The sequence below is a fragment of the Bacillus rossius genome, chromosome 14 (genome assembly GCF_032445375.1).
Source record: "Bacillus rossius redtenbacheri isolate Brsri chromosome 14, Brsri_v3, whole genome shotgun sequence".
NCBI lineage: Eukaryota > Metazoa > Arthropoda > Insecta > Phasmatodea > Bacillidae > Bacillus > Bacillus rossius.
Window position 1 is genome coordinate 33,492,348 of NC_086341.1, and position 15,739 is coordinate 33,508,086.

Genomic DNA, 15,739 nt, shown 5'->3' on the forward strand with positions numbered 1-15,739 from the left:
CTCTAACCATCCTTGATGAGTGGCGATCATTTTCCAAAGTTTGGGGAGTGTATTATAAATAGGCCTGAATGAATTGTGACTTTTAAAATAAATGCTACTTCCACTGCTTTCTGGCTTCCTTAAACCTTGAACTTCCTTCAATTTAAGTACCTTGTCGATATCAGAAGAGATATGGTCATAATCACATCAATTACTAGGAAAATCAATTTTATAATACACATACTCTTTGTTAGCACATTAGATTAAAAGGTTTTCTCTATCCAGTAACTGAGCATATCTTTACAAGTCCTGACATCCATTTTTAAGTTCTCTCTTCATGTAAACGACCTGCCACACCTATCACAAGTTATCATTTCGTGTAATGGAATTCAAACACAATCATAAATCTCATGTTTCCAACAAGATAGTTTTTTTTAAATTACTTAATAATATAGTTCAACTTGTCAATATCAATATGTGGATTTGTTATTTGCTCTAAACATTCAGTTATGAATGAAAGGTTTCTAAACTCTATTTTATTTCAAATGAATTTTTTTTGTAATTCCATTATTTAAAGACAATTCTCCATTTAAAAAGAAACAGGGTCCGGTTTTTTACCAACAGAAGTCGCTTCATGTCATGTAATAGTGAGCATTCGAGTTTGTTACACTCTGTTTCTACATAAGTGTAACGTAAATGTCTCCCTGTAATCATTTTGGGAGACTGTGGATCTTTAGTTTCAAAATAATAAATAACAACTAATGCAGGTTCGTCTATAACTGTGCCTCTATTTATTTTTCTATCATAGTTAATTAAACAAAAGTAAACAAATTTTCTTAATGATCACTAGTTGGTTTGATAAAGGAGTTAATTCCTTCAAATATATGATTGGAATAATACATTAGAAGTTACAATTTATAATAAATAGTTAAATACCTTTATAAGCTAAAATTTTATAATAGGGCCAGCCCGTGCCAAATTATTAAGAGGTGCCTTACACCATAGTTAAATATAACAATAAACAATCCCACAGTGATAATTATTAGCAAATAGCATAATTAAAGTCCTGCACTTCCCACTTTAGCTATCACATATATAGTACAATTAGATGGAACTTAGAAATTGCGTTGCACTGGCACGCTGTAAAAGTTGCGGGGAATTTGGAAGTCGTATAATTGGAACTTGCTGGTCGGGAGTGATACATCATACTGTAGCCGGGCTGCCAGGTGGCTCCTCAGTAGTTTCTGGTTAACGAATACGAGGAAAAGCATTTGGCCGCAATTTCGGCGCCAGCTCTGGGACTCTGGGATACCAATTCTTGGACCCTGTCTGTGAACAAGCCAAATCCAAAAAAAATTAGACCTGCACCACAGCCAGCCGTTAGATGGGCAAAAATACTCACATAAATGGGGATCGTCGGGGTAGAAAAAAAGGGCGTAGAAAACTTACCAAAACAAGGTGTTGCTCAGGAGTGGTCCCACCGGGATGGGCGCGTGATCCTGACCGCAACAAGCACGCTAGATGCGGCACTCATAATTTAGATTTATTAAAATTTAGCAAAATATAAAAGTTTCTACATTGAAACACAGACTGACTAATTACTGTCTAAGAACTTAGGGATAACATCCCTTGACTAGACGACTACATCCTAGTGGACTTGTTGAAGTTGAATCTTGCTGAGCTCTGGCCGAAAAACAAATTAGTCATTCTGACTTCGCACCAAGAAGTCCCCGGGGGTCGGTGTGACGCTTAATCATAAAAAGGGGCTTGATTTAGAAAGAAAAGGGGGGGGGGGGTACTTCGTCTTCAGGGCCGAAAGGTTCCGAAGATGTCCGAAGGAGGGATCGAGAAATACTGACTTCGATATCTCGACACTGGTGTTAGTGCCCGATCGCAGCGCGATTAATTGGGGAGTGGTCTAAAAAAGAGAATAAATCGACTCGCGCATGTCACAAGAGACTAATTCAAAAGCATGGGGCTCATGGAGGAGATTGGTGTAGGGCTCTCTTGGCTTGAAAAAGAAAGCCAGGAAAATGTTGGTTGTGGGAGCACTAAGGGGCAGGCTGAGCTTGACAACCACTCGGAGTAGTTGCTAATTTCGCCACTAGAGGTCAGGGATGGTACATTAGAACACTTGTGTCCAGACCTTGAGATAGGCCATCGATGGCCGGGGTTAAACACTGGTCAATGCTCTGGGTAGGGATTCGTAGAAAAGAGGGTAGGGAGAATGATGGTTCATGAGAAATGTCTTACCCGGAGCACCTATAAGTGCTCGGGAGCCCTGGAACCGTAGAACAGAACATGACATTAAGTGCTCACCTCAGGTGAGCTCTAAGAAACTGGCTGCTCTGTGAAGTTGCAGCCACAAGCAGTTCTAGTCACGACAGGCGGAGTGAATTTCAATCGCTGGCCGTGCACTGGGGCGAGAAAAATACGAGAGACGAAATAGCTAGCCTCGCAGATGGTTGGCAAAAATCAGATCCGGCGCTGGGAACCAATTGGGGAACTAGCCTGGCAAAGATTAAATGGGAGTTTAGAGTGAGTGGAAAAAGTTTGAGTTTTAGCCACAAAATTACTTATAAAATAATAATTTAAAAATTATAATTTACAATTGTGCCAAAAATGCTAATTGGCAGCACAAGTTAAAAATGCAAAGGTTTTTCAAATCAAACATTTAAAGATTCAAATTTTCATAATTTGTTGTGATGTAAAATCAGTCACTGTTACATGCAGGATGCTCTCTCAGTCTCGCAATAGGAGGGCTTTACTAGGTTTCAAGTAGGTGAGGCATTGACTTACACATAATATTTATTGTATGAGAGATATTCTTAACTGTACTTAGGGATAGGGAACAACTGGGTAACACATTAATTTTTTTTATTGTTTGCCACTTGATTAATATATAAGTGCTGAATAATTATCAACAATTCAAAAAACACAAAAAAAAACGTACCAAGCTAGATATAAAAAAAAAATTAAAGGAAATTTTTTTCTCTAGAATAACTGAGATCACTCAAAGAACACCAAAAGAATTCTCGCAAGGCTTTCTCTGTGAATATATCAACACTTATACTTGCATATACAACTTTAAGTCATTGTGCGCATGTGCACATTTAACATAGTATCTGTGCTTAGAAAAAATGTTTTGTTCATTTAAATACCATACATAACCATATTCTTAATCTTTTAGAGCAAGGAAGCATTCTAAGAAAGTTTGAGGAGACAGTTGTACTTACGAACATCCTTCAGTGTCTTGACAGGTGCTGCTTACTATGCATTAACAAGTGTACTAGTTAAAGGTTTACACATATAGTGAAGGAAAAGCTTATGAAAAGCCAGCAATTAATTAAATTCATATTTTCAAGTGGAAATATTAATAAATATCGCTGTTGGAATGAGATCCAAAATAGCTGCAACATTAGTGAAACCGTCAGAGATCATACACTCCTATAGGACTCCTCAGATACGTATGTAAAAAAGGTGGAACTTTAAAGGAGCCCCCGTATGATGAAGTAAGTAACTATTCCACTAAAGAATGAATAGCAATATAAAGGAGGTGATAATGTTGTAAGACGCTTGAACCCTATTCCATAATATTAGAAGTTTTAATACCAGTGTGGCCACACTGATTTATGTTTTATTTCGTATCCTCTAAATCACTCCGAGGAAATGTCAGAATTGTTCCTTGTAACAACTTATTCCTTCCAAGAATACCTTATTTGTGTTGGTTATGTCACTGAAATTCTGTTATTCTTACTTTCATCAGTTCTGTATATTCAATTATTTTTAACATTTCAATTGAAACTTTACATAAAAATTATCAATTAAAACTTATATTTTATTTAGACCAACTTCACTTCAAGAAAATTCATTAAACTTCATGCTTTAATTCAATTGTTTGGATATAAGAATTTGTTCCGCTTATCGGCCATTTTATTATTAAATTTTCACTAGAAATTACTGCAATTCACACAACAGGTTCACTGGTGGCAGTTGGATTAAAATTGAAGCAGTATTCAAGAACGCGATTTTTTATTTTGATTGAAAATGGGTCCTTCGTGGCCGTTATGGGAAGGTAGCTTTTTGACGCGGCTGTTTACATTGTACGTTTTTTGGCCTAATACCTCTGTTCATCACCGCATAACGTAAAGCTTTATTGTTTGTTTTCTTTTATTTGACATTTTAAATTTAATAGAGAACTTTTTATTCACTGTAAATGTGTAATGCTGAAAAATAAAAACAAAAAGTAACAGAAGATTTTTTTCAAAAATATTTCACTCTATATGGGAATTTATAATATCGTGATGAAAATAATATTACAGTAGTTTTATTACAGCCTTTTAAATAAAAATGATGTTACCGAAATTTAATAATTACATAAACAGAAAATATATACAATTAATGTCATTCTTTAACGGTTTTTGAAAAAGGTTTTCTATTATAAAAATATTTTATTCATTAAGCAAAGCGAGAGGATAACATTTGATTGACCCTCTGCATATTTTATCAGTTGGAGGTAAAACATAAACAATATTTACACTGCATTACTTTGCTTTGATTTTATCACTTAACTTTTTGTTTGAATTTAATAATTGCTAAAACTCACGGCCAGCTTATATCAATACTTAAATTTGCATTAACAAAGCACAACTCAAAATAATATCAAAAATTATTTGGTAAAACGAAGAAACACTGTACTGTTAACATTAACGATGTAACAAGTTAACTTTGATACTTGTAGCAGCAAAGGTTTATGTAAGAAAACCTTTTAAATTTTATTTTCGCTATTTTATCATGGATTTCATAAAACACATAAATCAAAAGTATTTTTATATTAAAGACAATTAAATCTTTTTGGCTGATGTAACTACATTAGAGCATATTCCGATATAAATTCCAGTGTTATATTAGTTATTTTGTAAACTGCTACAAATCAAAAACAATTTTAAATATGTTAACACCAGAAACGTGTTAAATAGCAATTTTGTATATTTATATATATAAAAAATTAATTTATTATTTAAATTTTCAACTGCTCTAAAAAGATTACCCGTAAATATTATTAGACAAAAATGAACATATTAAATTGTTATCTAAAAACATCAGTGTGTTAATAAATTCATCATACACTGTAGACGGTAAAAATAAATATAACGATATTAATTTACATCAGTCTCATAGATTTTATTTATAAAAAATTGAGTCTTGGAAAATGGAACAAAAAAATTAATAAATATTTTATTAAAATATGAAGTCATACACCAGTAACTTGTTTGCAATTGCTACAATTATGAAAGTCATGACAAAATTATTGTAATATCAGTGTCACTGTCCAAAAGTATTTCGTTCTTACCATTAGAAAACACATTTATAGAATAAAAATGAATTTTAAATAATTATCAAATAGATTAAAAGTCAAAATTTTAATAGGTGTTTTATCGTCAATATTTTTATGGCGATACTCATTTAAACAGTTGCAAAAGAGAGTTTCTTCATGTCAGAGATATTTCGAAATTATTGCTCTTGTTGTGTTCTCACATACGTACAGCAATCTCTTGTTCTGCGTTAATTAGACTCTTCCAGGAAAAAATATAATTTTTTTAAGAAGTTATTTTTTCTTGCCCCTGAAAAAAAAACAATTCATTTTAATAATGACATTTGATTTACGGCACAATATTTTAACATAACATAACCAGGAAATCCATTAAAATACTTTTTGGTTTCTTTTGGGTTAAGATCACCTCCGATGAAATATTAAAGAGCACAAATGAAGGGAATTAATTAGGATCTTCATTATTTTATCGGATGTGGTCGAAATTCAAAAGATAACAAAGAGTACCTACTTTAAAACTTCGGCCACGAAATATTGCGATTAAGATTCAGAAAATATATTTGTTAAAGGTTAGTGAATAACCTTTCTTGGTTATTATTAAGTGTATTTATTTTATCAGACTATATCGGCCTTTGTTTGAAAATTTTATAAATTCTTAAAGGAAAAAAAACAATTAAAATTAGCCAGATTTTCCAAATAGCCTTTGATAAACAAAGGTTCATCAATGTAAGTTTTTGTCTCAGGAGTTAAAAAAAAGTTATTTTGAATCACCTGACCAGAGTAATATTTTTTTTAAGATAAGGAAACTGTTCGCTTCAAGGCTATTTTGTGAAATTTAAATAGAATAAAACCAATGTTATGAGCATTGTTTCATTTGGGAACTTTTGGCAAAGTAGGATTCAAGTTAAAAAAAATATATGTGAGCCAGACTTTTAGTACTCGTCAGTGATATGTAAATATCTAACCTGGTAAAAAGTAAATCAATGTTTTGTAATCACTGTTTTATAATACGAAACTCAGACACCAAATGTAAAGTAATTATTTTTAAAACAATGCCAAGCGTGACATGAATAAATAAAAAGTATTTATTTTTGGAATAAACGGTACAAAGATTCGTATTTTTAAAAACTAACTGTAATTATTTTTATCAAGTTGGTATATGGGTGAAATTTATGTATGCACCATATACGCAATGAAATAAGCATACATGCAGAGACTGCTGTATACACGAGCCGAAGTCGTCAAGATGGTGGACCTACCGGGACTACTAGTGTATTGATATTCCAAATTAAGCTCTATGGTAATGAAACTATCCTGGGAAACTGTTTGTAAACTTGAGTTGACATAACAAAATAATAGCAACTTAAAAATACTTATGATTTATAAGCCAGGAAAATATTGTTACGATGAACATGACGTCAAAAATATTTAACATTTGGTTGGTTCTCAAAGCATTACAAACATGACGCAATAATTCAAGTATTTTTCAAACTAAAAGTGGCATACCAATTTATCACGGATTTTCCCTTGATATTGAACAAAACTGTTATTACTATATATTAAACTACTGCACATCTTGTAAAAATTTATTAAATACGAAATATTACACACTGAAATATTGACCTGAAACCTTTTTAAAAAAACACAACACTAAGAATACTTTTGTGTATTTGTTTTTGCTTGAACAAATTAAATCAGTCTTTAAAAATTTCATACAAAAAAACGAAAACTTATTGATGTGTTTAAAAATAATATGATATTCCTTTTTTTAAATCTTTTTCAAAAGTAAAAAAAAATCTTCTTTAGACGAGATTTGAACCACAAATTTCTTGCACACGAACCTTTCCACCTTATTACCAAGCTTGTTGGCATATTGTAACAAGATAGAGTATTATGATAATTGTAAAGCCAGTTATTTTAAGTTATGTATTTCAAAATTTGGATTACTTTAACTATGGATATTTTAGTTTACAAAATATATTCCAAGGTAGTTTCGCTATCAAAATGTCTCATTTGGCACACTAATACGTTTGGTAGGAACCATAAAAGTTTCCCAAAGTAAAGATATAGGGGATAATCTTGTTACACGTGCGTCCGCCATTTTTTTTTAAGTTTCGGAGACTTCTGCGCAGACGTAGCAACCGAGTTCCATTTTCACGTAATTACTCCTACCAAACGCCATATACCGAGACTAAGATGTTTACACATAAAAATAAATTGTTTCATTTAAATTAAAATCATCCCCAGTTGTGGAATCAAACACGTGGCCCTTGACAACCGTTATTGGTCATGGCTAATGAAGACTCTTGTCATCGAATAGAAGGTGGGATAGGAAAACCAGTGAAAGCAAAAGTATATTGATTTATGCAGATGTTTGAGGAGTCACATAATTGTTGAAGTACGTCAAATCGTAGACTGTAAAATGTCTCAAGACTCGAATGCTCACCACGAGCCGCTGGAAGACTGCGAGGAAGACTGGCTGTAGGAGTAGCTGGGGGGTGCTTGGCCACCTCCGCCGCCCCCGCCACCACCCCCGCAGACATCGCAGTAGTTGCCTCCGCCACCACCGCCGCCGTGCGGGTACTTGTGGCCGCCTCCGTAGTTGTTGTAGCCACCGCCACCTCCGTAGTTGTTGTAACCGCCGCCACCGCCACCGCAGCCGCCACCGCCGCAGCCGCCGCCGCCCCTGTTGACGTACACGGGAACGGCCACGGGAACGGGAACGGGCTTCACGATCACAGAAGGCCCGCCGCCCCCGCAGCCGCCGTATCCGCAGCCACCGCCACCGCCGCAGCCGCCGTATCCGCAGCCGCCCCCACCGCCGCCGCCACCACCGCCGTAGAACCCAAACTTCTTCAGCTTGTGCAGGGTCCTCTTGCGACGGATGCTCCCGCCCGGTAGCAGCTGAGAATCGGGAGTCTGGGTATCCGCAATTTCTGCACATGATAAGAAACCAATGTTAGTGAGTCTCTACATATTCGCTAGAGATGTATTGTGCCGCCAACTAGTATTGTGGTACAATTTGATATTTTAATATTTTTTTTTAAATTTAATAATGTTACCAGTCATTATTTTGCTAAAAGAACTTAAACATGATCCTCCTCCTGTACATTCTCATTCAATCTTTGGCAGACCTGTCTCCCCAATTTTTCCTAGTCCTATATCCGATTTTGCCAAATATTTGCCAGTCAGTCCGTGTATCGTTTTATCCCCGCCTTGGCACACGAACGTCGACTGTGATTCGCCTCCGATCCGTGACGAGAACTACTAGGTCCTGCAAGCTCTCAGGGCAGGCTACTTCCAAGACCTCACCTGATGCGAGCCATTTTCACCAGCGTACAGTCACACCTCCAGGCTCAGAAGAGCCTCTTTCTCACTGTCATCAGCAGTCCCCACACACCCCACCTCTTCACGTTTTCCTGGGAACACTGGCTCAGAGCGTTGACCGGCCACTAACCCCGGCCAGGGTCGGCCTGTCCCCAAGGCAACGATACTAGTCCCAAAAGTACATGCTTATGCCACCTGCCAGTAGTTTAGCGAAGCACTTCCCCTGGGTGTTTGAACACCCACTAAACGCCTGCTCTCTGGCGTCTCCCACAGTAACCAGTACCCCGTAGTCCCTTCCCAGGCCACCAGAGTGCTGGCTTTGTCCGCTCCATAAGCCACATGCTGCTAGCAGTCGCGTCGTGCGAGTCGACCTCAACTCGGTTCGGCCACACCTCAGTAGGTCGCGCTGACATCGGCTGGTACCACCAACTTCGAGATATAGAAGTCTGCTTTTCCCGACAAGCCCCACGGTAAACTTCGGAACCTTTCGGTCAGGGAGGTTTTATTTCAACGTCAGCCAACTACCAGCGTTGCAGCAAACACTATTTCTGCCATCTGTTTATACTATTTGCAAGTAACTTGATACATATGTATAATACTTTAATATGCTCGTCTAGGCAGATTAGTGCAAATTAATTTCTCTATTTAATTACAGGTGTTTAGAATTTAAAATGTTTTTTTTTTTCGTGGACATTTATTTTTTAGTTTATAAAATCATGCTTAGAATCAAACCTCTTGATATTTACCTGTGTCAGATTCCCCCAATAGAGCAGGTTCGCTAGGACGATGAATTGGGGCCGCTAACGCCTTTAAAAAATTATTTTTTTCAGGATACAATGCACCTATTGCGGCATCCCTATTTTCTTGTTCATTTTCTGTCTCTGAAAATAAGGCATAAAACGTAATATTATTCACATAACATGTAAAACGTCAACATATTACAAAATACTTTGTTCATGTATAGACATTCAATTAGATGGTATAAATATTTTCGTACTGTAAACTTTGGTTTATATAGGTATGTTAATATATATTTTTTATAAGTATTTAAAACGTCATATTAAAGCATTGAACTAAATTTTATCACCTTTAAATCCTTGATTACATTCGTAAATTTACCTTATCATACTGGATTAACGTCAACAGTAATGTGGAAATTAAATATTTGACTTAATATATGGTATATTTTGCTGTTAGCAATCTGACAATTCTAAACACTTGGATTGATTGCTTATAACATGTTTCGAGATAAAAGTGTTTGAAGGTAAAAAGTCACGTAAGTGACTAAAATATCATAAAATTATATAATTATAAAATATTGCTAACTTTTTTTGTTACATCGAACGCGAACTATCTGTAAGTGATATTTTTCTGTCCCGTCTAATTAATAATTTTCTAAACGAGATGTATTTGCAGGTTAGGCGTGAGGGATAAGTTTTAGTTTTGAGTAAATTATATAAAATATGCTATTTAATATTATTGATACATTTCAGGTAATAAATTAATGAAACTTTTAGGCTTTTATAAATTTTTAATGATTCATCTTCCACAATATTTGTATATAGGTATTAAAACATATTTTATTTGCGTCATAATAAATCAAAGATGCATTTTAACAATTTTAACAGTCCTAACAAAAAAAAATTATTAGACTATAAATCTGAAGAATTGAGGATTTAAAGTTATCTTCAGGAAAAAAAAAATGTTTCTAAACTATAAATATCCCGGAAAATAAAAAAAAATCTTCGAGAGTTAAAGATTTTTAAAATATACTTTTGGATGAAATAAAATCTTTCAACCTTAAAATATAAACTTTTCTGTGATCCAATATATTCCTTGATGAATTCTCGCAGTACAAAAAAAAATCATAAATGTGACTTTGGCAGGTATTTATTCAATATGTTTTGCAATATATACCTTATATAAATTTATAACTTTGTGAAAACGAAACCAATTGAAAAGTAAACAATTTTAAAATTTTTACGCTACTTTAATATAATGACCTGGGACGAAACAAACGCGCTTAAAGTTTTGTTCATCTTAAGGTCATCATAGACGATGAGGGACAATACGATGAAAACAAGGCATTCCTGGGATTTTTTTATGGGGAGAGTTTATCAGTTGTACGTTGAGAAAACCACACGGATCAGGGAAACATCAGCAATGTTTCATCATTTACGAAAAAAATGGCGGCTTTAACCCTGCCGGTATTACAGCCTGACTCGCCATGTATGGATGTGATTAATATGATTACTCCTAAGTTAAATATACTTCTAACATACATCTAGAAAAAGCCCTTGGAAAAAGGAAGGTTGACACTTTTTTAATAGCAGGAAAATATCACGCTACGAAAATTTTTTAAATACCATTATGAAGTGACTTAATGTAAACAAATATTTTTAACAACATAACAGAAAAAAATTTCAATCATAATACTCATCAAAATTAACATATTTTTATACATTATTTAAATAATTGTACGTACGTGGAAGAGAGTGGTTTTCTTTTCGTCTTCAATTAATAAATGTTATATTAATTGCACACTTGCTCTCCCCTAAATTCCTACGTTCATGTTTCGGAAATTGTCTGCGTCACGTTTGAGGTTTTCCGGTTAAAAATTAACTACTACTTTCTTTTCGTGAATAGTTAATAATATTCTAACCCATGCTTTAGCTCATAGCTTAAATTTCGTATGAAATATATTTTCAGCTCTTTTGCGCCACATTAATTTTTGTCTGTATTTCTTTTATTACGCCTCAAAAACTTAGCTGTCAAAGCCCGAATATTGGTTGAAAAACATTTCAAAAAAATTATATTTTACCTTATCGTAAACGGATTGTATGTAAGCACCCACCTGCTCTGCTTGCCACGACTAGGTATCCAATAACCGTTACCAGTACGGCGCGGTGTATGGACCACCGACCCTTCATCCTTGATGGTTTGTTTCAAACTGACCGCGGGTTTCAACGCCTCATCTTTTTATAGACTGGCTGGTGTATCATCTCTTGCTAGGCGCTCCCTACAATCTTCCGAATCTTCGCGGAGGAAGAACGACACAACACCCGCCCTCCACCAGGGAAATACCTGAGTGATGTCACGCGACGACTACCCAAGGTATTCGACGCGGGAAAACAGATGAGGTAGCGGTCACGATTTTAATCTACAGACCAGTAAGGAATTATTATTTCTTCCCTAGACCATGAAATCACGCAAGTAATACCGAGGCGCCTGTACGAACAACAACAAAGTCTTCAGTAACAACTACCTGACATTTAAACTGCCTTTGGGATATACAATCGTATATCCTTGATGTCACAGGAAAAGTCCTACAATCGTAGAACTTTTCCTGTGACATCAAGGACATTATCAAGTCGAAAAAGTCAGTGTGTTATGCACCTGATTAATGTCATTGTTTTGAAATTTCATTCACAAAAACAATATCTACAGCTAGCTTGCACTAAGTTAAAAACGTCTTTTAAAATTCTTGCTCTCGTTCGGATGTAATTTGCAGGTTTAAAATTTAAGATATGTTAAATATTCTTCTTTATGCTTGTACTACGAAGTTGTCTTGTCTAGTTTATATGACATGTGTGTTTCACTACTTTTCAGAGACTCATCAAATAGTATATATATGTATGTATATATATATATATATATATATATATATAAAAGAATAATACACTTGTGTATCTCTCCACAAAAGCTCCCCCCTCCCAAAAAAAAATTCTACCAAAATATATACAACTAGCATATCTGTTCATTGCGGTCAAGATTTTACTGTATTGAACTATTTTATATATTTTACTACATAAGCGCTACAGCATTAATTCAAATATTTTCATAAATAAGTATTGTTTTTCATACCTGTAAGAATGTGTGTGTGTGTGTGTGTGTGGGTGGAAGGAAAGGGGCACAAGCCGAAAGACAACAGTCTATATTAAAATGTTTTTAATATATAATAATTTATTATTCGTCATTTTTCCAGAATTTTCTTTGACAAGGCACAAAAAATTCGACTTCTAACACGTAAAAATAAATACTTTTAACAATTGATAAAATTTATTGTTGAAATATTTTTCAAAATATTTTTAATCCTTGCACAACGATTTCTCAGCGTTTACTCTTTATTTCAGCATTTCATTGTCTGATAAAGAAATTCAATTGAAATAAAAGAAATAAATGTAAAGAGGATAAATGTTAAAAAAAATTATAAATAATTATGAACAAAAACTTTTGGTTCAATTAAAAAAATTATTTAAAGTAGTAACGATAACTGTATTTGCAACGTTTAACCCAAAACTTTAAAATTTCAACATTACTTGATAATTTTACATATTAAGACGTGAGTTGAATATTAAGCAAAAAGTAGTTTAATGTGCACACACAGAGAAAGGTCACAATTCTTGGGCAAATGCAACCTAAAAAAGAAGGAATTTTTGAGTACAGTATTGGCGATGGCTTGTTTTGAGAAACTATTCCAACATTTGTCCAGACCAGTTTTGTCAGAGAACAATAGTAAGAAATCAGAGAGTGTTATTAATTATAGAAAATTAAAGAAAAGTCCATTCGCTTTTCCCGTGTGGATAAAGTGATAAAGTTTTTGTTATAATGAAGTTTATCACAATTTTTACCAAATTTACTTTGTATCTATTTTTTTACGATTATTTTGAGTGAGTTCAATTTAATATATAAAAACAAAATTTGGAATTTGCCTTTGTGCAGCAACGTTGTTTTTTATTATCATTTATTGTCCCATCAACAATGGAAAAGTCGCACACTCAACAGGCCAATTCCTCAACGACAAGAAAATATCAGCATTTGTGCGTTTGGTAGTGTTTAAACGTACCTAGATTTCATTATTATCCTGTAGTCGGTTCCCCACAATTTAGCGAGGAAGCGTTAGGTTACGTGATAATTCGCTCACTAACTACCGGAAATAACTTCAGGGTTCTCTCTGGCTATTAAGAAAACGTGAAATATCCATGCTTCTGTACGCCGAGTCTGTTAAAAGAAATAATTTGCACGCACGAATGGCATTATGAATTCATATACATGTGTTATTTCTCTCAATAAAATTGACTGCACTTGAGCAGAGTATTCAGTACTCACGTTTTTTTTTTATGTTTACCACTTTATCATTTACATTTAAAGGACGAGCGATAGGAACGGATGTATTTAAAATTGTTGTCAAAAGATGTTGTCATAACAATATTTTTTTAACATATCATATTAAAATTTTTCATTCGTTCCGCAGATATCGTGCAATCTGAGTGTGTCAAGAACCATAACATTTCACAGTAATATTAGTTGTACTCATTCCCAAACTTTTTAAATGGTAAGTCACGGTTGTATTCGTAGTATATACTCTTTCAAACACCATTCACTATAAATTCAGGCATTACGCGTTAGAAAAGCTGAATTCTGAAAACTAAATAAAATAAAATTTATTTATCCGAAACTCAGTTGTAAACAAAATTGCGTTTTTCGCTTTTATATTTCCCCCTTTTAGAGCTTGTAAGAAAAAGAAAGATTTACATCTTGTAAATTAATTTCTAAATAATTTAAATCTTCGTACTGTTAACTACACTCAGAATGTTTCATTGCGATATATGAAGGTTATGTGACAAAATTTAAAACTGTCAGCACATTACTTAAAAAATCTTCTTGCGTTAATGCGCTGGATAACAACAAATTAATAAAGTAGATCCCAACGCTGTTTTGGGAAAAAATGTTTTCCACTTGGTATTTTTAAGACCATAAAGAATTCATAACTGTCCGTGACTTTTTGATATACTTTAAAATACTACGCTTTCATTTTATACATGTTATTATTTTTTTGTATTTTTTAAAAATATATTTAGAAATTTAAAGCAAATTAAGTAGAGATATTTAAACAAAAGTTTGATTTATTTTTTAAACAATTTACTAAGTAAAAATTAAACCAAGTAAAATAAATAGTCAAATATAATACCCAAGTTGATATTATAGATAAAAGTAATTATTTATTTATTTACTCTCAATTTCTCGGTAGTCTTTAAACGTTTATACAAACTCACGCTTATTTCATAAATTACAATTTATGAGACAGGTGACCAAGGTTCAAAACTATAAAAAAGTACTTATAGAACTGAGATACATTGAGATTGCTTGTGACAGCAACTGTGACGTCACAATGTCACGAACCAAGTTGGTTGGAAAAATCTAAGCGTATTTGAATAGAATAAATACATCAATACAATGATACAAAGAAACATTAACGCTACTGTAGATTCCCTGCTTTGTTATCAAATTTTAAATAAAAATTTTAAAAATTAACCTACAGTAAAATTACTGTGTTAGTGTATAAAAATAAAATTAATGTGCCTAAAGAAAAGCGGTTTTACATGGCAATCCTTATTATGTTAAAAATGCAAGCCTTAGAACATTAATTATTCAAGTTTTATAAAATAGATAAAACATAAAAGGAAACAGTTTTTTGTTGTATTAAGCATAGGCATTAAAAATTTACTTTATTAACATTCAATCCTTTATTAAATGAAAGATTGAAGTAAACACATGAGTGGTGCTTCAAATTCTAAACTTTTATTGTCCTGTTTTTTCACTCAAATTGAAAACTTTTGTAATTGAATGGATATAGATATATTTTTTTGTTTTTACAATTTCAGGTAAAAAATCAGCACTTAGCCTACTTGAAATTTTCTTGGACAGTGACACAGGTGGAAAGTTCATTAGATATTTAACTAAAATATCGTTTTTTATTGTGTGAAAAATAATGAGTTGAGTAAAATACGTTTTTAGAATGAATTACATATTTAAAATTAAAAATAATAAAAGAAAGTTTAAAACGGTGCGAAAATAATTATTCCCCACATATTCAAATGTTTATAGTTCACGTGCAGTTTGAGGTAAAAGGTATTTAATGCAACACATCATGTGGATTCAAAATTTCTTATCGGGCAATCGTTGAACCGATTTTGGACAACACTGGTGCAAACTACCTTGAGCTCTCTTCCACCTGTGCCTTGGGAAAACCCCCGACACCGCCTCCGGCTGCGGGCGGGGAATGGGAGGCGGAGCTCCAACGGCCAAGGCCACGCGCCA

The 15,739-nt window shown here is 33.8% G+C and overlaps 1 protein-coding gene across 1 annotated transcript; it reads right to left on the minus strand.

The window, feature by feature from the left end:
* Positions 1-5,132: 5,132 nt before the first annotated feature.
* LOC134538765 (uncharacterized) lies at positions 5,133-11,608 on the minus strand. The gene is made up of 4 exons (XM_063380250.1): positions 11,493-11,608; positions 9,385-9,519; positions 7,758-8,247; positions 5,133-5,603 (listed from the first exon to the last, which is right to left on the minus strand). The coding sequence occupies exons 1-4, from the start codon at positions 11,566-11,568 to the stop codon at positions 5,588-5,590; spliced, it is 717 nt and encodes a 238-aa protein (XP_063236320.1). The 5' UTR covers positions 11,569-11,608; the 3' UTR covers positions 5,133-5,587.
* Between the last annotated feature and the right edge of the window lie 4,131 nt (positions 11,609-15,739).